Source organism: Perna viridis, chromosome 1 (genome assembly GCF_037379345.1).
Source record: "Perna viridis isolate PV_CMFRI_1.1 ecotype Kerala chromosome 1, ASM3737934v1, whole genome shotgun sequence".
NCBI lineage: Eukaryota > Metazoa > Mollusca > Bivalvia > Mytilida > Mytilidae > Perna > Perna viridis.
Genome location: NC_142445.1, coordinates 71,011,418 through 71,036,992, shown reverse-complemented (window position 1 = coordinate 71,036,992; position 25,575 = coordinate 71,011,418). Strand labels below are relative to the sequence as shown.

Sequence of the window (25,575 nt, the reverse complement as noted above, 5' to 3'; positions counted from 1 at the left end):
AAAAATTCGAAAGATCTTTTGGAGACAATCAGTCCAAGACTGTTATCTGAATATAATAGCATTAAAGCCTATGATTTTTCAACACTGTATACTTCTATTCCCCATACTCAGTTAAAATCCCGACTAAAAACATTATACACTAAACATTCCCCCCCCCAAAAAAAAAAAAGATGGTACACCTAGATACAAATATATAGTCCTTGGTAGAGATTCCTCATACTTTGTAAGAAATAATTCCAAATCATCTTCCAAATATACAGAAGAAGATGTTTATAAAATGTTGGAACTTTTAATCGACAACATGTTTATCCAGTGTGGTGGACGTGTTTTCAATAAACGGTCGGCATTCCAATGGGAACAAATTGTGCTCCTTTACTTGCTGACCTATTCCTTCACTCCTATTTGGCTGATTTTATAGCTGATCTGATCCGAAAAAAAAAGAATATCGTTTGGCTAGATCCTTTAATCTCAGTTTCCGCTATATAGATGACGTATTATCTTTAAACAATCCTAATTTCGGGGATTTGATACATCGCATCTACCCCAAAAGAACTCGAGATAAAGGATACAACAGACACTGTGAAGTCAGCCTCATATCTTGACCTACAGTTAGAAATCGATGATAAAGGAAAACTATTGACCAAACTTTTCGACAAACATGATGACTTTTCATTCAGAATTGTCAACTTTCCTTTCATCTGTGGCAACATGTCATATCATATCACAACTCATACGCTATGCCAGAGCTTGCCGAAACTACGCAGACTTTTTGTATCGCTCTAGGATTCTAACCAAATAGGCTTCTGGAACATGGTTATGTTGCTGTTAGATTGAAGTCTTTATGGTCGTCATCATGAACTCGTGGATCGTTATGATGTATCCATCTGCACCATGAAAACTGATTTATTCAACGGGTCATAGTTTTCCTTTCCTCGTTTGTCTACCCCGGACTTGACTTTATGAGCAACTCGGTGGGTGTTTCTAGAAAAGCAGAGGACGCTTACCCTACCGGTGCACCTGGTCCATGCTCCCAGTTTTTATTGCTTTTGTTACTTTGTATGTATGATTTTAGTTACTTTATGTTCTTTGATGTGTATGTCTGTTTTCCATGTCTGGTGATTTGGAATCTTTTTTAAAAAGTATTGAGAATTCGGTTATCTTTCCGGAATGGAGACCATGTCTACTCTACGATCTTGTTTTATTTTTTATTTTACTCTCGCTTACTTCCTTTTGTACATGCGCAGTATATGATTAATTTGAGCGCCAGTTCAAATTTTGTTTACAAAATCCTCATGATTTGAACACAGTTTTTTCACCATAATACAATGCATATCAAGTCTATGGTTATAGACGGCTTTAAGTCGTATGCACAACGTACTGAGATCAACGGGTTCGATCCGCTGTTTAACGCCATCACTGGATTAAACGGGAGCGGAAAGTCTAACATTCTAGATTCAATTTGTTTTTTGCTTGGAATAACCAACCTTTCACATGTTAGTAAATATTATTTTCTGCCATGGGTTATGTTCACGTGGCTTCTCGAATCTGTCTGCTTTCCTTTTTCTACTGTATCAGTTTTTCCTGGTGCAGCTATTGGTCTGAGACTGAGGAGGTTCCTGTATCAAATTCCCTGTACCCAAATCGCTATGTACACGTATATCGCTGATTTTTCTATAATATTAGAAACTTTATACTGAATCTTGGCCCTGAAGTTCTAATTTATGTTCCAACTCAATTGAAGTAAAATTAAGTTGAAAACATTTATGACAATTTCAAACTCAGTCAATTTTATGTTCTCAAAAGTCCAGAAATGTGTAACCAGAAGTTACAGTTAATAATTGACGATTTCTCACTTTCCATTCCGATTTTCACTGTTTAATAAAAAACAATTCAGAGGTTAAAACTTTGGGTATCGTTTTTAAAGATTTTATATTAAGTGATAAACAAGAAATGGCAATTTCAGGGCAAAAGTTTTTAAAATCTCAGACGGACTCAAACTTCTCTGTCTGGGACTGGTAAGGCAACTATGACTTAAACATGGCAAATTATTCATCCAAAATCCTGTGGTAATGAGGGTGCTTATTATATGAATTTCTCTTGATTTCTCAATATATCTTTTCATGGTAACTGGGGTGGCTATTATGGATAGTTGACAAATACTCAATCAGTATGCATTTGAACAGGTTCACAATATCAAGTCCTTTTACTTACGGTTTGGGATATACCTGCAATTATCCTTTCATTTTGGTCAATTGGTTGATTTTTAGCATTATTTTGCAAGGGTTTGGGAAAAAAGAGTCTAGAACAATTTTGGGGATTTTTCATCAGCTTTTCAATATAATTTGGAAAAACTGAAATCACCAATTCAATTGAAGAATTGGTTTTATAATAATATTGTATATGTTCATACACTGTATATAATTTACTAAGGATGTTTCATTGTCTCTATGATTAAACAAGGATCAGTATATAAACTCCCTGGATCAAACCAATCCTACATGTAATTTGATATGTACTGAATAAGAACTTTTGCACATTTGAACTCATGAACACTTACAGTGATTTCTCTTTTGGACTAAACTTAAAACCTTTTGAAAAAAAATCATAACTGGAAATGAAACAGAAGATATTTAATTTCAATTGTTTTGACACTTTCATCTACAACATACCTTTCAGTTTCAGTTACTTTATTGGAAAAGCCATTTATCTTTCAGCATTTATTGCAATAACTCGATTTGAGTTTTTTCACATTGTGAGAAGTTACAGTATCTGTTACCACCCATTCAGCCAAACATGGAAAAGATTATGATCTTGACTTGATTTTGAAGAGTTCCACAAGTCCATGTCAACAATGTTATAAATTAAAAATATGTTAATTGATGATTTTCGAAAGAATTTTTAGCCAAGCTTCATGCAGCTAAATTGAGGGCATTTTTATTGAGGATGACTTTGGGGATAATACCAACATCAGTAGGGGAAAATAGGGATCAAGAGATGATATTTCTCACAGGAAATTCCATCGTTTATCAAGTCTACGAGATCCATGTTTTTACACATATTCACAAATTAAAATGCGCTTTTTTTCATTAACATGGCATGTTTTTACAGTCATCAATTTATATTTATTAACCTGTCAGTATTTTATTCAACTGTATTTTGTAAATGGTATATAGCATGATACATTACAAAAATAGAATTGTACTAGTCATTTGATTTTTCAGTAAATCTGAATTTTGATTACCCTTGATCATATGTCATGGTTGTCCTTGGTCTTCAAATGAAAATTTGTGGATTGAATACTGCGTCAGACTTTTGTTTACATGTATATATATGTATACATATAGTAAAACAATGTTCAATAGGTTACATGTAAATACATTTCTGTTGTAGGTGAGAGCTACAAATCTGCAGGAACTTGTTTATAAAAATGGTCAGGCTGGAGTAACTAAGGCAACAGTTAGCATCACCTTTGATAACCATGATAAGAAACAAAGTCCACTTGGATATGAACAGTATGATGAAATCACTATTACACGTCAGGTAGTTATTGTAAGATCTCTGAACACTTTTATATTGTGTTTTACAGTAACTGAATCCATCGATGACTGGTTACATTCGGCATATTTGTTGTTAGGTAAGGTGTTCATGTGCAAGTGCTAAAGCAACCATTTATTTCAACAGTGCTTTAGCATTTTTCCTCTTTCATCTAAATTTAAAAAAAACTTTCACACAAAATCACTTGCATGACTTTTGAATGTAACTTTCCCTAGTCTGAATTTCATCACAGATAACAGAAAGCCTAAAGCACTGTTTACTAAGTAAACACCAAAATGATGATGTTATCTTTGATAATACATTTATTCTTGTACTATTTTCAGGTGGTCATTGGAGGAAGAAACAAATATCTTATCAATGGCAGTAATGCAAACAATACTAGAGTTCAGGATCTATTCAGATCTGTCCAATTAAATGTCAACAACCCTCATTTCCTTATCATGCAAGGCAGAATAACTAAGGTGTTGAATATGAAACCTCCTGAAGTAAGATTTAATTATAGATTTCATAATAGTTAATTATCAACTTAAGTTAATTGATTTCAAAATCATAAACAATCATTTGTAATGACGTTGATATTGAGTAAAGGGAATTTTCACACACTCATGATATCTATGTGTTCTTTGGCACTCTGATAACATTTTGGTTATTGATTATCCTCTTATTATTTTGCACCTTAATTTAGGGAATTTCTAGCTATCCTTCTTTTACAAGTACTTCACTAGTTAGTCCCCTACTGGTGACTAAGGGGATTTAATGTTTGAACTTTGTCTGGCAAATGTTTCCACTTCTTTTTTTTTCTTTTTTCATCTTATATATCTTAGTAATTTTTAGCCCCACATTTAACAAACTTCTTTTTCTTAGCCTCTTGGTAAGATTTCAGTAGCTTCTCAGGATAAATGTTTAACTTCTTGATTGCAAATATTTTATTTAATAAAACAACATATCAAATTTGTTGAAAAGTCTTTATGACCCAGTCTTGTTTGATTGTGTGGATTTTGTTTTAATGTAATTTGTGCATACATGTGAACCTACAGTTGGGAGGTCATTTCTACCAGAATCAGAACCTCTTTACAGTTCTACCATGGGAACGGAAAATCTGCCGCTTTTTGAACATTACAGTGACCATGTCAAAATTATCTAGAATACCCAGTATTCAAACCCCAAAATTTGTGTTTCAGTTTCATTTCCTCCATTTTTTTAACCAAAAAATTGACAACAGGTGTTTGTTGCTGTCTAAACAAGTAAAGGAATGTTTTATGGCATGTAAATGATCATGGAGGAGCAATCAGCTGATCAGTGTTATCGGTGATAATTGACTATCAGAAAAAAAAGGATCCTGATTGGATACATCAGCATTTTATGCACAGTCAATTATTTTTCATAGATAATTATCTACTACACAATTAATTTGATAATGACTGTTAATTTAACAGTATAAATTTTGTAGAACCACATGTTAACATTGTTGATTCAAAATGTCAAGTGCCTTCCATATAGTTTTCTATCTTTATTTTACATTTTCTGTAATTTCAACAGTTCAGTATATTTCCCAAGTTTTGTTTGCAATAGTTATAGGAAATACTACATTCAAATTGTGATGATTTTGGAAATTTGTTATTAGCATTCTTGCATATTTGTTACATTTCCCCAAATATTTTACCTCATGGTATGCAGTTAATGAAAAGGGCCTAAACTTCAATATAAATTGTTGATATGCTACGGGACTGTGTGGGAAGTAGGTGGGACATTAAAAGATAGTGAACATTTGATATTCAAATCAGGGAAAAGATAAATATTTTAATTCTAGAACATTCAACATAGCTTTTAAAGAAAACAAACTTTATGTTTGATGTTTTCCATAAACTTCACCAGTGATTGGAATTAAAATTTTGCCAATGGGACTATGGCCCCCTTACCATTCAATTCAATGGGACATTTTCAATTTCAATGGGCCATTCTAAAAAAAAACATGGAACAAAATTTGGTATAGCAGCTAAGGCTGGCTAGACGTAGATATTAAAGACCAAATGTAGCATAAAAAGTTTTAATTTACACTGCAGATCAAATGTTTAAGAGTTAACAATTAACGTGTCAATTATTTGTCACATCAAATCACTTTTCCTTTCTCTTGTTTGAGTTTTTATACTAATGTATTGTCTAGTGCTTTATCATAGCCTACAGATCCCCCATCAGTTAGACCCTAACTTGGCTATTAAAGTAGTTATCACAAATGATAGGAAAGAGTCTATTTTTTTGTTTGGCTGCAGGGACCAGATAATATGACTCCACCATTATTAATATTTTCAATAGGGGGTTCATAATCACGTCTAGCTACCAAGTTAATTTCTACAACAATTGCAGTTTGATTCTGTTCCCATCATTAATATTTTTTTAGGCTTTGAAAAAGATAATTTCTTCTGTTTTGGGTCTAGCTTATAAAATGTCTTTTCAATTTCAAATGGGACTGCCAGTCCACGCTTTTCTAATATTATCAAATTATTTTTGCTCTTTAAAACAAAGTTTATTATTATTTCAAACGCTTAAGAGATCAAGAATGTGTAATCTAAAAAATTGACAAAGTACCGTTTCATTCCCCGGTCTTCAAATCCCCTCGAAAATGTGGCAATCCATACATTTGCCTGCAGCTAATAAAAACATTGTTAAAAGACATGTTCATGCCTTTTTTATTGTCACAAGTAGTGGACAACACTCCACCATCAATAATGGAAACTTAATGCGTGCACATGACGCGACACATAAGTCACTCCATGCGCCATTCTTAGAGGAAATGCGACAATGGCGCATGGTAATCCTAATCACTGCTTCACATATAATTTACTTGCTATTCCACCAAAAGAAAAAAAAAAACAATAAAAACCTCCAATTTTGATGGAACCACTTAAACACGTGTATGGTTTTGATGAAGAGAAATGTTTATAGGTTAATTTCACCACCTTCTGGTTGTTCTTTTCAAGTTTATATGTTGTAATATGGTATGAAATTCTTTTCCAGATTTTATCTATGATAGAGGAAGCAGCAGGCACTAGACTGTATGAAAGTAAAAAAGAAGCTGCTCAGAAAACAATAGAGAAGAAGGACGCTAAATTACGGGAGATTGATTCAGTTAGTATTGTACAATCAAATACTCACTCGAACTCGGATGGCTTGAACATCCGGGATTTCTCTAACACAATTTAAAGTCTGAAATTTTTTTTCTATATAACATAAATAACATTGGATTTCTCGAACACTCCAACTGAATTGTTGGTCCGTTCGGTAATAAATCTTAAGAGAATAACCCTCACTTGAACTCTGTCATCCATTTTGTCAGCTTGGGTAATAAAAGGTGTGAAAAACTGAAACCATATCATTAATCAGTGTCATTTAAGTTAATTACAGGTAAAATGTAACCCATCACTAATTAGGTAGTTTTGATCTTAACATAGTACTGATTGAAGTTCAAGGATGTTCCGAAGTCGGCATGTTGAAAGCTTAAAAGAAAATTTAATGTCAACAAATTATTGACCAAGGAACTTAAAGTTTTTTAAGCCAACACAGCATTTTTAATGTCAACAAATCAACATAACCTTCCGAAAGCGAATGAAAAAATAGCATAGAGCTTACAAAACTTAACAAGCTATTTCTAACAATAAAGTTGAACTTGGACCGGCAACAAAAAATATCCGGAAATCTACAAACTTCAGTTTCTCAAACCCCTGATAACACGAATACATTTGAATGGTCCTTGGAGTTCAAGCTACCAAGGTTTGACTGTACTTCATTTGATTTTTCATTTCAAACGTATTGAAGTTAAAACACAGGGGAAAAATGGGTACTGGGAAACTATGTGTCATACGCTTTACCACAGCTCTTTATTATCTATTTAACTATTTGCATCAAGATGAAGAAAAAAATAACCAATAATGATTTATTGATTCTTTCTTATGAAAGGAAAAAAAGAAACTTAAGAGTTTGCTTAACAAAAACGGAAGTGGTCAGGTTAATTACTGCATTCATCATCTGTTTCTGTATTACAGGTTGTCAAAGAAGACATTACGCCAACTATGACAAAGTTGAAAGAGGAGAGATCATCTTATTTGGAATACCAGAAAATCATCAGAGAATTAGAACATTTAAATAAGCTCTACATAGCTTTTCAGTTTGTGTGTGCTGAGGTAACTATTGGTTTTAATATATAGCTTGAGTTCTTCTCTTGTACCCTGTTTTTAATGGTCATAGCTTTTCTTAGACTTCACCTTGTATGACAAATGTAGATGTATGTTGTCTGAATGTAGAAAAAACAAATGTAGTGTCATTCATGGCTTGTTGTGTGTAAATTATTTGTATTTGTTAGTTTCTTTCTAGTAGTTGATCCAGTATAATAACATAGTTTATATATGATTGATGGTCATACAGGTATATTATTAAAGTTGATTTTAGTTATCCTCAGTCTAGATGTTAAGTGGGGAACTTTGAAATTTAATAGATACATTTATCTTTTTTTATTTGTAGGAGAAGAAAAAGAAATCTTCAGAAGAACTTCTGGAGATGCAGGAATCAATAGAAACAATTAAAGGCAGGGTGATTGAGGTAATGTTTGTTCCCTCTAAACTAATCAACAAGATACTAGCTACACATAGGAACATTGTATCCTATTTCATGCTGCTGGATATCCCTGCTCTTGTTATGTTCAAAACCATAACTTCTTATTGACAGTTTTTCTTGTTGCTGATGACTTTAAAAGATAAAAATTTAAGTTTCATTTCTACAGGACATATCACTTTATATTAAATACCTTTGTGGTAAATTGGAATCACCTTGTCTCCCATTTAGTCTGTCCAAATTTTGTGGCAATTATTTTGACTCCCAATGGATGGATTGTTGTACAAGTGGGGTTATATCTAATGCAACAATGCATGCAACTTCTTGGCTACATTCTCTGGTCAGCAGTTAACAAATTACCAATGTTAGGCAGACTGGCTTATTTGATAAATTATTAACTGAAACTGTACTGTCTTAATGACTACTGATTTATTTAATTATCAGATGGAGAATGAGATAAAAGAGATTGACGTGGTTTTGAAACAATTAGAGAAAAAACGAGATGAGGAATCGGGGAGTGTTTTACAGAAATTAGAAAGTAAATTGAGTGAGAAACAGAAGGTAGAAGCTTTGGCTCAGAGTGCTGTAGATAACAAGAAAGAAGGACTGAAGGCAGAACAGAAGAAAAAGAAAGAACTCATCAAACAGTCAGATAATGTATGTAAACAATTGTATGAAAATGATATTTACAATTATGTATGTAAGCTGAAGTAAAATCATATGATATCATATGGTAATCAGTGATATATGTACTTACTGTTGTTATAATGTTTCCAAAGATAAATTTTTTATCACATCAAAATAAAACAAGTATGAAATATGAAAATGATTCTTCGCCAGTTTATGGTTGTAATATACATTGTTTAACAAAGAATGGGTATGGTTAATATGTCATAGAGACAATAACTCCATGTCAGCTGAAGGCCACCCATTGGTTTTCAATGAACGACGAGGAAACCCTCTCACCACAAGACAGGCTGAAATATATTATGTGTATTCTATTTATAGGACAAGAAAACATTGCAGTCAAAACAAAAGGAAATAGACAAGGTGGGCAAAGATTTGGAGAAACTACAGACACAGAGTAATGATGACCAAGAGGCGTATACTGCTGCACAGAATAGATTCCAGGCTGTTAGTGCTGGATTATCAACTAATACAGATGGAGAGGATGCTACGCTTAATGATCAGCTGTTAAGTTAGTAATAACACATCAGGAGATGTTCTTACAGAAACTTATCCTTAACTGTAAACAATTATTTATTTTATACAACCTTAATTTATGGAATTTATAACTAATTTTAATTGCCTTTTTGCTCTTTCAAGGAAATTTAATTTAAAGTTAACAATATGGGTGAGTGTGCTAATTTAAGAACTAATAAAAAACAATGACTATTATACTGTCAGAGAAGACTTGGTAAAACTAAGACTGGAGAATCGCAATCTTACTCATACAGACTTGTTCTTTCAAAATGTAAACTAGTGGCTTTTATGGTTATAAGAAAAGGATACCAAGTAATCACAAATATACATGGTAATGGGCATATACTCCACATTACCCTAGTTTAGTATACATAGTGAGTGAATATACTTTACTCTTGCAGTGATGTCACTAAGTTTTTAAGTAGCTGGCTAATTAGATAAAGTAGGCGGCAAACCCGCCCATTACGGCAGGGGGTAAATGGTGCAATATCTTGCATTCTAGGGCTCTCCTGGGCCATTGTACAGGACAATAAGATTACAATTTTTATACAAGTTTCTGTTAGTTAAGCCTAAAAAATGTGATATTTTTTTAAAATTTTGAACAAATTGTTTATTATTGAAAAGTTCCCCATTGCATAGACCCTTCTTTTTTCCACTTAAGACAAGTGACAACAAAGTCAGAATCCAATGGGAACAAAGTCCAAGGAGCAAAATCAAAGGGGAAAATCAAATAGACAAGTTACGAATCCATGACTGCACATCGAATTAAAATAAGATATTAAATATCATCGATAATATGATTGTTAATTTATATCTATCATTGTCACTGTCTGTCTTTTTGGCCTTAGCTGGCCCTGGTGACAAAAAACTACAGATAGATGATTGTCCCTGTGTCACAGGCTTTGACCTTTTACGGCCCGACATGTTGCTTTTTGCTGACCGGAAACGAAGTATTTTTAGTTCGGTAAAAATAAGAAAGTCTATATTTAGAAACAGGGAAAAAACACGGACTATTTATTTTAGCAACTGAACAATGCATTAAAGTTACACCAATGCATCATTCAAGTGCAATCTTTAATATTTGTGGATGAATATTGTCAGTATGTTATATAAAGAGGGTCTTGAAGAATATTTCATGAATTTTATTTTTGTGGGGTACGAAAGTAGCCGGCGACGTTTGAAAGAGTAGCCGGCGATTTTTGTTGGCTGCTGGCTTCTAATGACATCCCTGTCTTGTTTATTACTCAATTATTAAGTTAAAACTATGATTCGTTTACAGCTGCCAAGAATGACATTAGTAAAGCTCAAACTGAAACCAAGCAAGCTCAGATGAGGTATATCAATTTTACCTATAAATTTTAGCAAATAAAGAAATATACCTGTGGGTGGTATTCAGACGAAAACTAAAGGTCTTAAAGATTTTACTTCTGTTCAGATATTGTCTACTTCATGGCAAAATTGACGGAAGTCAATATTGAAGTATTGGTGTTAAAGTTAAGGCTTTTGTCAAGTCCAAGTTCAATCAGATACTTGTTTGTGGTTTTGGAGAACATTCTTTTTGGTGTTTCGAGATTTTTTTTCCAAAAATACACAGATAATAGAAAAAAAGAAGGATTTTGTGGAAAAACAACAAATTTACCAGTGTATAACCTATATAGAAAATAATATATAAAAAAAGGCAGATGCATATTTCATGGCATAATATATGTTAAATTCTCCCTTTACATTGTGTTGAAGTCCTTTTGACATAAAATTTCTTTTTAAGATATAATGTTGAGCTTTGGATTAGGCCAGACTCATGCTATATGTATGTCAATAGTATTAAGTGTATTATTATATGTATATTACACTTCCATATGTATATCCCTCTGCAGTCAAACAGCTACCATGTGCCATAGACAAGACATATCTTTGGTAAAAGTTTATTTCCTTAGCGTTGTTGTTACATAGTTTTTTATATGAATATTACTAGCTGCAGTTTTTTTTTTTTAGACTTAAACATGCAAGAGATGAAGTAAAAAAGAAACAGTCTGATTTGAAGAAAACAGAACAAGGTTATAAAAAGGATATTGCAGCTTATGATGCTATCAAGAAAAATATGCAAAACCTTGAGGTATAGTTTCTCTTGGAAGCTTTTGAGTCATAGTATTTTCATTGGGAATAGTGCATTTTGTGATTTTTTAATAGTATATCATAATTAAATTGTCTTCAGGTCTATCACTGAATCTATGGCAATTGATTACATTTAAAAAAAAAAAAAAAAAAAACCTGAAAGAGGAACATGCAATTCTACCACAAAAAACTGCTTGAAATGAATAGTACAAATTCAAGTCGGTCATTGCAACTTAATGTATATCACTTAATCAAACTTAAAAGTTACATTCATGAAAGTTAAAGCTTCATAAAGATATATGGTTGCCTATTAGGTTCTCAAAAGGAAATGAATTTAGAGTGTTACTGAAGGCTTGCCACTCCAAATTTTTAACCAGACTGATATTAATGATGAGGTGTTGTTTTTATTGATAGAATGAAATGAAGAAGTTAGGATTTGAAGAAGGTCTTGATGATCGGTTGGCAACAGATAAAAGGACATTGTCCAAAGAAGTTCATGATTTAAAAGAAAAACTAGATACACTAGAAGCAAGGTACTATATGCTGCTTACTAGACTGAACTTGTTGAAAACATGCTACTAATAGTTCTTAAAATTAGATTTAAATACAATTAATAACTGGAATTGAATTAAGCTGTTGAGGATTGTTACAAATTACTGTTTAAAATTCTCTTTAATTTGTTATGGCATATGCATATCTGAAATTAGTTGGTTAATGATTAATAACAATTGAAAACATGGCTGTCTTTGTCCTATTCTTCAGATTTCCCCATTTACAGTTTGATTACAAAGACCCAGAGAAAAACTTTGACAGAAGGAAGGTGCATGGTTTGGTCTGTAAATTGATTAAAGTAAAAGATGTGAAAACTGCCACCGCATTGGAGGTAGCTGCTGGAGGCAAGGTCTGTACAGTTAATGATTAAATCTACTTTAACATTAATAAACCCTTTGTCAATGATATTTGTTGGTACTTTTAATTTCGATAGAAGCAACCTCCTTCCATGAAATTTTACCAAACTTTGGTATATTGTCTGTAGGAACATTTAGTACCCTGATGTAGCTAATATTTTAAAGTAAATGTAGTGACATAAAATCTTCAACAATTTTGAATCTACATTCTGCAAATGGTTCCAGCCAATCTTAATGCTTACATTATTTAGTAGGAAGTTCTAGGAACATGATTTTTCAAGAACATTTAATTACATGTTTGCACAAAGAGGGATATACAATACTTTACATTGTTTGTTAGAAACCGTCTTCAATCATCAATTGCATCATATATAAAAATTTATGTAGTAAGAATCTCAGACTTAAGTAACTGAGTGTATTACTTTTTAAAAGTACATGTAGGTATGGAATGTTCAAATGGTTTGTATGCAGTATACATGGTATTCCTTTATATCATTTTATTAAAACAATTTTATAGATTGTCCAATAAATTAATATTTTGATAGCTATACAATGTGGTGGTTGACACTGAAGTTACTGGTAAAAAGCTACTACAGAAAGGAGAACTAAGGAGACGATACACCATTATACCTCTCAATAAAATCTCTGCCAGAAGTATAGGACAGGATGTTGTCAAGAAGGCAGAAGATTTGGTAAATAGCTGTACAACTAACTTCATGTATTGTTAAAATTATTCAAATTATTGACTCCCAAGTTATTTGAGCATGTTATATTTGATGGCAAGGTATTATGTGATACCCTATCATATTAATGCCCTATCTTTCTGGATATGTGTACTGACTGGCCACTGACCATAAATTTGTAGTCTGTAGACTTGTGGAAACAGAAATTACAGTCACAATTATCTAATTAACAACAAATTGTTTTCTGTTTTTTTTTTTTTTTTTCCAAAACAATACGAATCCATTTTTTTTCTTGGGTTCTCCATAAGTTATAAGATTTTAACTGCAAATTATGCCCAATTCTTGCATTTCTGAATAGATTCAAGATTATTATGGACTGGTCCAAGTTATGTTACTTCAATGGAATATTTGAACTTCTATTGTAATATATTTCTAATTTCTACAGAATTGTAAAACATAAGACCTATCAGACCATACTGAAAATTTTATGTTGGAACCGATGAGATTTGGAGAAGATGGTCAACTATTAAAAAATTCTATTATAGTACAATATCCGGCTGTCTCAAAACTAGATATTTATTATTTTCAAGGTTGGTAAAGAAAATGTTAATACAGCTCTGTCTTTGATTGGTTATGAGAAGGATCTACAGGCAGCTATGCAGTTTGTCTTTGGTTCAGCATTTGTCTGTAAGGATATGAACACTGCAAAAAAAGTTACTTTTGATGACAGAATCATGAAACGATCTGTTACGTTGGAAGGTGACTCATTTGATCCAGCAGGAACTCTAACTGGAGGTAGGGTAGTCATGTTTTTTTTTATCAAAAAGGGACATGGTCAAATGTTAAATAAATAACCATCTATTCTTAAGTGAAGATACTACAATGGATTTACTATCTGAGATTTTTACAAGATGATCATCAATTTGATAGGGTTATTGCATTCATTTTATAACTAAAAAATTTATATAACTGAAAATGAATTGGTTTTAGTTTATGATGTGTTAATAGATTTTTTTAATGGCTCTCTTTTAAAATTACACCACTTCCTTGGAACATTTCAGGTGCCAGAGCCCAAACCAGTTCTATACTAGAAAAGCTCCAACAATTCCAGGAAACAGAATCACTGCTTAGGGAGAAATCAGATAAGCTACACCAAGTTGAGACTCAACTTGCATCAATCAAGAAAATGGCTGATAGGTTTGTTCTTGCAACAGCTTTTTACTATTCTAAAACTAGTGCTTAATATGGTATTTTTTTACCAGTATCATGGATATGGATTGTTAGACACTAGTCTGGGTTTGACACTAACTACTTTTGCATATTAGTCTTCAAGACTGGAAATGCAAACTAGGTTTGTCCTAAAATCCGTATTTCTGACTTTGGTGGTGATGTAAGGTTATTATACCCTACCATATACCAATGAAATTTTGATTAGTAGGCTAGTGTTTAGTATTTTGACCTCTAATTAGTAGACTAGTGTTTAATATTTTGACCTCTAATTAGTAGACAAGTGTTTAGTATTTTGACCTCTAATTAGTAGACGAGTGTTTAGTATTTTGCCCTTTAATTAGTAGGCTAGTGTTTAGTATTTTGACCTCTAATTAGTAGACGAGTGTTTAGTATTTTGCCCTTTAATTAGTAGGCTAGTGTTTAGTATTTTGACCTCTAATTAGTAGACGAGTGTTTAGTATTTTGCCCTTTAATTAGTAGGCTAGTGTTTAGTATTTTGACCTCTAATTAGTAGACAAGTGTTTAGTATTGACTTCTTATGTTACTTAACAAAGATATTGTAATATACAAATGTATTCCTACATGTACTTTATTAAGAGTAATCAAGGGAACCAAGGTTATAGCGGTAATCAAAAGAATGTAATCCAGGGACAAAGACCAGACATAGAAAACAGACATACACAACAAAGAACATAAAGTAACTAAAATCATACATACAAAGTAACGAAAGTAAATGAGCAACTCTGACTCCACTAAAAACTGGGAGCATGGACCAGGTGCACCGGTAGGGTAAGCGTCCTCTGCTTTTCTAGAAACACCCGCTGAGTTGCTCATAAAAAGTCAAGTCCGGGGTAGACAAACGAGGAAAAGAAAACCATGACCTGTTGAATAAATCATTTTTCATGGTGCTGATGGATACACCATAACGATCCATGAGTTAATGATGACGACCATAAAACTTCTGTAGTGATGACTTCAATCTTGTAGCAACATTAAAATAACTTTCTTATTTCAGATACACAAGTATAAAACAACAGTATGACTTGAAAGTAAATGAAACTGAATTGTTAAAGGCTAGACTAGAACAAAGTTCTCATCACCAACAGCTGGAGGAAATCAATTCATTACAAGCATCTATAGGTGAGAAACACTCAGCTAAAACAAGGATCTCAATAGCTAGGGTTCTGTCATAGAAATACAATAATATCTTACATGTATGATATGATTCTGATTAACCGGTTTACTTAAATAAATTAAAATGACAAATTATTACAAAAACCTTTTACTCATATATGATAAAACAAAAATCATATACAATTGAAATCAATTTCTCTGCAACTGATAGAAAACATGGACTAATAGAAAAGGTTTATTGACCGCTTAGAGATAATTACCTGATGTTCCTAATCAAAAGGAAATGTAAATATTTGCTTACATAAGAACAATTGTGTAATAACAGATATTTGAAACATTTGAAACAATAACTGACAAGTCAGATGCTGAGAACGGAAAGTTTGCAAGCAGTGCACAATTTTATCATAATCAGTTGGGAAGTATAAAAAAAAGTTCTGATTACATATTACTAAATCAGTGATAAATAATGGTTCTGATTACTACAGGGATGAAAGTTTTCTGCTGATCTGTTGTATTTTAGGGGCAATTTTGGTCATTTTTTAGATTGGTGTAAATTCATTGAGAAAAATTTGGGGGGTGGGAGGTTTGAGGTCTGAATTTGCCCAGTTAGCCCATTCAAAACACTTGGTTGTGACTGATTAATTTAAAATCAACCAGAAAATTATTTCAGTAAAACTACCTGTTTTATGGATGATTCTCGGTATATTTTATTCGAACGTTCCTACATGGCTTTTGTACACAGTGTTAGAAACTTAATTTTTGGTCAAAATAGACCCATCATAATTTTATGTAGACCGCCTTGTAGATTTCAAAGGAAATTGAGCCAATTTCTTTACAGACCTGCTTGATTTTACATAGACTCGGTCTGTAGGTCTAATGCTAATTTCTTTTACTGTAAACATTGTAAACTGGTTCTGTAGCGGATACCCTTATTGGATTCTGGTAACGACTGAATCCCAAACCAGTCCAGACTGGTTAAAAAACGGAAGTTGTTATTTTGGTGGTAATAGGGTTATTTATAAAAAGGAACCAGCTGACATTGTTCCTCATGGGTCAATGACCTTTCTGAAAGGATAGTTACAAGAATCAAAATCTCCAAGTTTCTTGATTTGACAATTATAAATTGTGTATATATATAAAAAAAATCTGTAGGTTGCTATTTTTTTTTTCTTCAAAATAATGCAAAATACTGTAAACCATACTCCGGTCATGCCAAAAGTGGGTTAAAAAAGCGGGAAGTTCTGGATTTTCCGTGGCTTTGCCCCCTAGGCCTTCACTGGGGCTGTGCACTTGGACCCTGCTTGTGGCTTAAAGCAGTCTGCAAACCCCATGCCAGACCTTCAGATTTAAAAAAAAAAATCACTATGATCTCTGTAACTAAATCTGACAATGATTACTAATAGTTCTAATTAATTCATTGTAGAGGAACAAGAGGAGATAACAAAAAAAGCTGAAGAGACTCAGAAAAAAGCAACTCAAAAAGTTAAAGATCTGGAGGATAAAATAAAAAATGCCAAAGCCATCAGAGAGAAAGAACTGAAGGAAGCTGAGGCAAATGTGGGTAAAGCTAAGAAAAAGATGGAGGAGTCTAGTAAAAAGATGAAGGAGAAATATCAGGTAAACTTTATATTGCTATTGTATTCTAATGAGTTTTCTTTGTCTTGATTTGAGAATACCCAAATAATTTTTTTTTGGCTGCTTGATTTATTAAATTCAATGACAATATGAACTGTCAAGAATATTTCTTGATTCAGAAATGTAATATTGCTTTGAGATGCAATTTCCCCTTTTAAGTTATATGACCTTTACCCCACTCATCAAATGTCATTCATTATGGGAAATGATGGAGTTGTTTACTTGTATTTATAGTTATGACTATTTACTCCTAAAGTGAGCATCTGTAAGTTATTGTTATAGGAAACAGACAGTATAAAACTAGAGCGATTACTGTTCTAGGAAACAGGCAGTATAAAACTAGTGTGATTACTGTTCTAGGAAACAGACAGTATAAAACTAGTGCGATTACTGTTCTAGGGAACAGACAGTATAAAACTAGTGCGATTACTGTTCTAGAAAACAGACAGTATAAAACTAGTGTGATTACTGTTCTAGGGAACAGACAGTATAAAACTAGAGCGATTACTGTTATAAGCAGGGTTTTAGCTAGGATTTTGAGGGCTTTAGTCACTTTTGCGCAGAGCATGAACGACTTAACATGCTTAATATATTCAATACAGGCATAACAATAAATACAATAAATGTTAAAATAAAATAGTTACTGTTTGAAAAATAATAAAATAGAATTTTTTTTTACATCATGACAAAGCTTTGATGCATTCAGTCTAAAAATAGCTACTATTTGACATAAGCTACTATTATGGTATAACCTGACACATAAGCATAAAAGCATAAAAGATTATTTAAAGTCGGTTTTACATATAACAATACAACATGAGCCCCGTAGAGTTTTATCTGACATGTAGAGCTTTTATCCGACATTATCCTGACACTCAACTAATAAGAGAAAATCTGTCTGTCCTTTGCCAAACACCACACCTCAAAAGCCCTCTTCAACCTAAAACTCCTCAAATCAGAAGGATGGAGACAGATCTTTAGAAGAGTATTGATTGATGAAACCTTGAGCCTGTTCCTAAGATTCATGTAGGTCTTGATCTGATTGTACCTACTAAATCCCCTCTCAGTCACCAGAAGATAATGCAGAAACTAGACAGATAGAAAGGAGGTTGGCCACATTGGCATAGCCAACTGTAGAATGTTGCACTCTGTAAGCGGTTGCTGCATGATATCTTACTGCTGGGTAGTAATTTTTTAGTGACCTTTGACCCCAGATCATGAGTAGAATTGTTTGTTTGTTTGTTTGTTGGGGTTTAACGTCCAAGCAGCAATATTTCAGCTATATTCAGACAATGAACATGAAATGAAAAAAGAGGATCGGTCACAAGGATAATAGGGTCGACAAATTTTGATTGCCACTGGAAAAAGGGGGATGGGTAAGGTCGGGCAATTTAGCCTCCTGTGGCGGAGCGCAAAGGTTCCTACTCCTATCGAATACCACAGCAGGGTTCTTTAACGTGCGAGGAATGTGGCATTTTTCCCAACACGGTGCACCACTATGGTTTGCGGTCAGGTTTTCCGTATTATAGCCTGACAACCCCAGCATGTAACATGCCAGGGGTACCCCATTCCACCACCTGGGGCACACATCCCAGTTGCTCTGTGGGCAGAGCGCCTAGCCCCCGGCTAGGTTTCTGAGCACTATTTAGTCGCCTTTTACGACAAGCTTAGCGCTGCTGCAGGCCTATTCTTTTAACACCCGGACCTGCACGGGGCTGAGTAGAATTGAAAACGTTCATAATTATTGTGATTTAGTTTCAAGAAGAATAAAGAGTTGTAAAATAAATATCGTTGATTAATACTTCCTAACTGTCCTCTATTGTGTTAAAAGTAATTGAAATCCACAAGATGACCAGTCACACTTCGGAGACATTGGTTTTGTGTGCATTTAAATTTCTGAAAATAGATAGCTATATATCTTGCAAGGTTCGTGAAGGGTTTGTTTTTATATGGGAGTAAATATTGGTCGGTATCCATTAAAGATCGAAATCGTTTAAACATGACTAATCCTTAAAATAAGGATATATATAAGTTATATTTTAAACATACTTAAAAGCAGAAATGTCTCAAGTCAACTTGAAGCTATTTTCGGCGGTCAAAAACGACCGGTTGAAGTTGAGTGAGAACCCTGGGATTATCTTTTGTGGTCCTAATGATCAAACGATTGATAAATTGTTGTTATTTTATAAGATTATTAATGATGCACATATCAGGGATGCCAGGTTAACAAAAACAGAATGTATTTCACACCTGGTTGACCAGGTAATTACTAAGCTTGGGGTCATAAACTTGTCAGAGCATTAGACCAGGTGAAATTATGTAACTTTCAATTGACAGTTTTTAACAACATTTTTATTTAAGGTAACTAAAATTTATCTGAAATACTTTCAGAATGGAATTTTTTTATACGCTATTCAAATTTTAAGTGACAAAAACGATCTAAAACATTTTCGTCATTTATGAAATCCTTTCAGAAATGGCAAAAATGACAAGCGCTAGCTAAATCACTGGTTATAGGGAACAGACAGTATAAAACTAAAATGATTACTGTTGTGGGGAACAGACGGTATTAAACTAGAGCGATTACTGTTATTGGGAATAGACAGTATCAAACTAAAGCGAATACTGTTATTGGGAACAGACAGTATCAAACTAAAATGATTAAGGTTTTAGGGAGCAGACGGTATCAAACTAGAGCGATTACTGTTATATGGAACGGACAGTATAAAACTAAAATGATAACTGTTATAGGGAACAGACAGTATCAAACTAGAGCGATTATTGCTATAGGAAACAGACAGTATAAAACTAAAATGATTACGGTATAAAACTAGAGTGATTACTGTTCTAGGGAACAGACAGTATAAAACTAAAATGATTACGGTATAAAACTAGAGCAATTACTGTTATAGGGAAGAGATAGTATAAAACTAAAATGATTACTGTTGTAGGGAACAGATGGTATTAAACTAGAGCGATTACTGTTATATGGAACAGACAGTATAAAACTAAAATGATAACTGTTATAGGGAACAGACAGTATCAAACTAGAGCGATTACTGTTATATGGAACAGACAGTATAAAACTAAAATAATAACTGTTATAGGGAACTGACAGTATCAAACTAAAATGATTACGGTATAAAACTAAAGTGATTACTGTTCTTGGGAACAGACAGTATAAAACTAAAATGATTATGGTATAAGTCTAGAGCGATTACTGTTATAGGGAACAGTATAAACAAAAATGATTACTGTTAAAGGGACAGACAGTATAAAACTAAAATGATTAGTGTTCTAGGGAACAGACAGTATAAAACTAAAATGATTATGGTATAAAACTAGAGTGATTACTGTTATAGGGAACAGATAGTTTAAACATAAAATGATAACTGTTATAGGAAACAGATAGTATAAAACTAGAAGTAGAAGAATTACAGAAGGATATAAAGAACTATGAAGAACAGTTACAGACTGTAGATGAAACTATCAAACAATTTGAAGAACAGATTGAGGAACTTTCTGAAAAGATGAAGGAAACAAAGGTATAGAAACTTCTTCCTGCTGAAAAGCTTTTTGTTGGCTAAAAAACATTTTTGACATGGGGAGGAAAAAATGCCAAGCATCATCTTAAAAAAAAACATTAGAAAATGGACTTTTTAGAAAAGATAGTATTATTTGAAAATAAAATTTGTATTCCCTCTGTTTTAGAGTATTAGATAAATGTACACTTAGTAACAAAATTACCAAACTTAAAATCATGTACCAGGAAGGGAGATAACTTGTTAGAATGAAAACTCTTCACATCACTGTTGAAACTATTTGTAGGATGAAGTTAAAGGAGCACAAGCTGAAGTCACAAAACAAAAAGATTTGTTGAAGGCTTGCAATAATGATATCAATAAAAAAGCTGATGAGCAGAAAAAACTGACTAAAGATATTCATAGCTCTGAATTGAAGATACAGGAACTTGAACACAAAGTGTCAAAATATCAGACAGATTCTAAAACAGCTGCCAAACAGGTATTGTACAACAGCACAGTGTTATTATTGGGTATATGACTCAATTTAGAAGGGGTTTTCATCCACCCCTACCACAAAGAGAAGGGATTATTAGTGAGTCTGCCTTACATTGCAAGTGTTTTTAGGCTATCATTTATATTATTTATCTTTATAGATATGATAAATTTGTTTTGGTGACCTCTCAGCCAAGGTCAAATTCGAATATTGAAAAAGTTTTGTGTCTAGCAAATAAGTTGTAACATATATTAGCCATATTTTCAGTATAATTTATTTATACTCTTGTTAAATGAGTTGGTGGAATCATATTGTACATCAGTCATTAGTTAATCCAAATTTTGGTGCAATTATCTCATCTCCCAAATTAAGGATTGCTTTCAAATTTGGTGTGTGGCCTTATAAAGACAGGGCATACATGGTAAGTGATTTTGATTGCTGTGCAACTTCTTGTTTCATGGGACTTTGCAATTTTTCACTTCACTCTATGGAATGATAGAGAAAATTTTTGTCACAAAAATCTCGGCTCCCAATGGATGGATTGATTTTTAATTTGGTGTGTGGCTTCATAAAGGTGAGGCATATGTTGTAAGGGATTTTATGTGCTGTTCCTGTATGAGTTTTGGTATTCCTAGCATGACGGTGCTTGCAACTTCATGTTTGCATTGGCACACTTTGATTTCATTCCGTAGGCGTATCTATGGTGATAAATTACAATATATATTTAACTAATTAGTAATCTTCTAATATTTGCAGGTTGAGAATTTACTGCAGAATTATGATTGGATAGTTGATGAGAAGAAGTATTTTGGCCAACCTAATACTGCCTATGATTTTAAAGCTAATGATCCAAAGGAGGCAGAGAGAAGAATACAGAAACTGACAGACACAAAAGATAAACTATCAAAAAGTGTCAACATGAGGGCAATGAACATGTTGGGCAAAGCAGAGGAGCAGGTATGCTTAAAGACTTATGAATATGAAAATTTGTTAAGGTTACAAGGAATTACAAAGAAAAGCTTTGATAAGGAAGAAATATGTATTAAGCAAAACTAAAAGATTTTTATTTGTGTTTGAACCATTAAAATGATTTACAAGTGAAACCTAAGCATGAAGGCATTAATAATGTTGGGTTAAGACAGCACGGATACCAAGTGAAAATTGTGCTTTATAATTGTTAGCAAAAATTATCATGGGATAAGATAGATAATTGAATAATTTTATTGTTGACAGAAGTCTATGAATGTTTTAGAATAAAATGCTTTGGCTTGGTTTTGAAAAGACTGCTTTAAAACTTAATGAAACCAGGCATTATAAAACAGAATGTTAACTGTTTCACTTGTATGTCATTTATTTCAGTATGCAGATCTAATGAAGAAAAGAAAGATAGTCCTTAATGACAAGGCTAAGATTGCTGCAGTTATTGCTGAGTTAGACCAGAAGAAGAATGAAGCTCTCAAAAAGGCTTGGGAACAAGTTAATAAGGTGACATATTATAAGAACTGAATGATTCTATCTTGAATTTTGCCCTTTATTACCATGTTTAGATGTCAGTTTATCAGTTATGTGAAGATTTTATCAAACCATCAATATCTGTTATAATTCACTTTGCAGTCAAATGCTTTAATCAGGTTTTTAAATACATTTTGTTGTATCCTTCCAATGAAATACTTCACCTTCCATTTCAGGATTTTAGTTCTATTTTCTCTACTTTACTGCCTGGTGCAAGGGCAAAATTATCTCCCCCTGAAGGTCACTCTGTACTGGATGGGTTAGAAGTCAAGGTTGGATTTGGTGATGTGTGGAAAGAATCTCTCAGTGAACTCAGTGGAGGTCAGAGGTATGTATTGCCCCCAGGACTGAAGGAGTTGTAATCAAACCACAACTGATAATGTATCGTTCTTCAAATTTTCAGAAGACAATCTATAAAACAAGCTTTAGGAATCACCTCTGACTCTTTCTCTTCTAATGCATTAAAAGTACACGTAATTTGAATCATCAAAATTTAATTTTGTGGCAGCCAAATATTTTTTTTTTTTAACTTCCTAATATATAAACTGTTGTAAAGCATGTGTAAAAAATAACACTCATCTTTGGAGTATTTTCCTAGAAAATGTGGACTTACTCAGAAACAGTTTGCACATGTACATTATTATTGTTAAGTAAGGATTCATTTGGCAATCATGAAAGTATTATTACTGAAAAATAATTGGCCTGTATTTTCACTACATGAACAAAATGTGCTGCATTTAAACATTTTTACGTATTCAAATTACAATCAAAATTTAGTTAAATCTATAATTTAAGATTAGATTTATTTTGTTTTAGCCCTTATCTCATTTCATACTTCGTAACACTGCTTTCCCAGATTTTTATTACTTATGAACTTACCACTGATTACTCACTGACAAAGTAAATGTCCATTTTTAATTTTTAAGTTTTAAGTTATTAAATTCTGAGAGAGAGAGAGAGAGAGATTATTTAAAATAGATGTATTATAACAGTTATCTCCTTTCAGATCTCTGATAGCCCTGTCCCTGATTCTAGCCATGTTACTGTTCAAACCTGCTCCTCTTTATATCTTGGATGAAGTTGATGCTGCTTTAGATATATCCCACACCCAGAACATAGGACAGATGATCAAGTCTCACTTTAAACATTCACAGGTAATTTGCAGCTACACAATGTATTGTGTATTTACACATGTAATTTATTACATAGGTCAAAGAGTATTTTTGTACAGGGGAAGAAGATTTTGACACCAATACACAATGTTTTATACTTCCACTTAACTATACAAATATCATCTGGTACCACCAATACTGAAATCCATTTAATTTTTTATTTATTTAAATATTTTTTTGTAGCAGTATTAAAGAAAGAGTCCTAAATTTTCTACGATTTTTTCTGTACAGCCAGATTCTGGAAGGAGACTTGTAATTGTATCATTGAAGATGAAAATGTTGTTGGCATTTTTCTTAGCTTCTCAATGAGTGGGTTGTTGTAAATGAATTACTCTTTATGGCTCCTATTTTTTGTGGATTCTGTCAAGCAAACATATTTGCCTTATCAATTTTTTCATTTTCAAAAAAATTATTAGCATTATGTAGTATTGATACTTAATTTCTCAGGTACTATTTTTTGCACTGTTCTATCCACCATGAAAATAGTACATTTTGTATGATGAATAAGTTAACCCACAATCATGTACAACCTGTTGTTGTGAACTTTGTCTACAACACCTCAGGTTCATTTGAAAGGATAAGATAACTGGTTAGAATTGAGGTAGATTCCAGAACATGATTGATGTCCCTTGTATTAAACATAAACTGTTATTCTATTTTCAGTTTATTGTGGTATCTTTGAAAGATGGAATGTTTCAAAATGCCAACGTCTTATTCAAGACACGCTTCATTGATGGTGTTTCTACGGTGGATCGCTATACCTCTGCAGCGCCATCTTCTTCGAAGCCAAAAACTTGAACCTTTTGATGAGGCATCTAATTAACCACCTTTAAATATTCCATCTATTTTCAGTTCATTGTGGTGTCTCTGAAGGATGGCATGTTCAATAATGCTAATGTATTATTCAAGACCAGATTTGTTGACGGTGTTTCTACTGTAACCAGGTATGTTCAACACCACAAGTCAAACTCGTTAATCTCCAACAAAGAGAACGAGTCAGCCACAGCCAAGAAGAAACAATCATCCAAACGAGCCAGAATAGAGGAGTTATCAGCTTAGTTAATACATTACAACTTCCATTGCATTGTAAATACCATTGTCATCATTATTTTCCAACTTCCTTTATTCTAATTCTTTACAGGAATACTTGAGTGTAAAATTAAAATGTTTCTATCCTTTGCATCTCTCCTGTTAAACTTTATTTCAATATGTATAACTGAATATATCCTCTGTTTTTTCATTTTTCTTTTTAATCAGGGGAAAGTAGCATAGTGTTTTCTCTTCAGTATGCAATATTTTGTTTCAAATTATGTTTATTGGGAGGCTTTTCATGTGATTGAAAAACATTCAGGAATTAACAGTCTTCATTGTATAGGCCATTATTTCATTTATTATTTCATTTATAGTCAAGATTGTACATGCATATATAATCAATTAAATTTTTATTTAATGACAGCCCTGTTTTAGCAGCTATATTGTACAGTGTATATTTTTAGTGTATCTTATAGGTATTATGGTGCTGTATTACTGTGTTCTAGTGATATTGTTTTATCCCTTATTTTTTTTTTGGACGAAACCCCGCTGTTTGGTCTATGCAATGTATATGTCTCCATCTGTGCAGAATTTACAATGATTTATCATTTGGTTCACCAGTAGACCAGCTAAGAATTAATATGCATTATATGTATTAAAAACCATAAATGCATACAAAAGATAAAATAAACATCAGCTACCTGAATATTGTTTTTTGTTTATCATAGTTAAAATAAACATTGCCTTTCATATAAGAGTGATATAATATTTTCTTAT

General features: G+C 32.8%; 1 protein-coding gene across 2 annotated transcripts; it reads left to right on the top strand.

Annotated features, from left to right (window-relative positions):
- The first annotated feature begins 1,234 nt into the window (after nt 1-1,234).
- On the top strand, nt 1,235-25,504 carry LOC148630235 (structural maintenance of chromosomes protein 2-like). Of its 2 annotated transcripts, none has more exons than XM_088563735.1 (24): nt 1,235-1,493; nt 3,391-3,540; nt 3,879-4,040; nt 6,571-6,681; nt 7,596-7,733; nt 8,071-8,148; nt 8,605-8,817; nt 9,169-9,358; nt 10,643-10,697; nt 11,356-11,476; nt 11,890-12,008; nt 12,238-12,376; nt 12,929-13,075; nt 13,657-13,861; nt 14,128-14,263; nt 15,312-15,436; nt 16,854-17,047; nt 20,467-20,610; nt 20,894-21,088; nt 21,839-22,039; nt 22,442-22,567; nt 22,771-22,922; nt 23,601-23,748; nt 24,619-25,504. In XM_088563735.1, exons 1-24 carry the CDS (start codon nt 1,326-1,328, stop codon nt 24,823-24,825), a joined length of 3,624 nt encoding a protein of 1,207 aa, XP_088419861.1. In that variant the 5' UTR covers nt 1,235-1,325; the 3' UTR covers nt 24,826-25,504. The 2 variants fall into 2 exon arrangements, with proteins under 2 accessions (XP_088419861.1, XP_088419871.1); XM_088563745.1 differs by having other exon boundaries at nt 24,430-25,504.
- Nucleotides 25,505-25,575: the final 71 nt, after the last annotated feature.

What these genes read in the sequence shown, in the direction of transcription:
- LOC148630235 (XM_088563735.1), top strand. Translation starts at nt 1,326, where the DNA reads ATGCATATCAAGTCTATGGTTATAGACGGCTTTAAGTCGTATGCACAA. An exon ending in TTCAGTTTGTGTGTGCTGAG is followed by an intron (nt 7,734 to 8,070) that starts GTAACTATTGGT and finishes TTTTATTTGTAG; the next exon opens with GAGAAGAAAAAGAAATCTTC. An exon ending in TTCATTACAAGCATCTATAG is followed by an intron (nt 15,437 to 16,853) that starts GTGAGAAACACT and finishes AATTCATTGTAG; the next exon opens with AGGAACAAGAGGAGATAACA.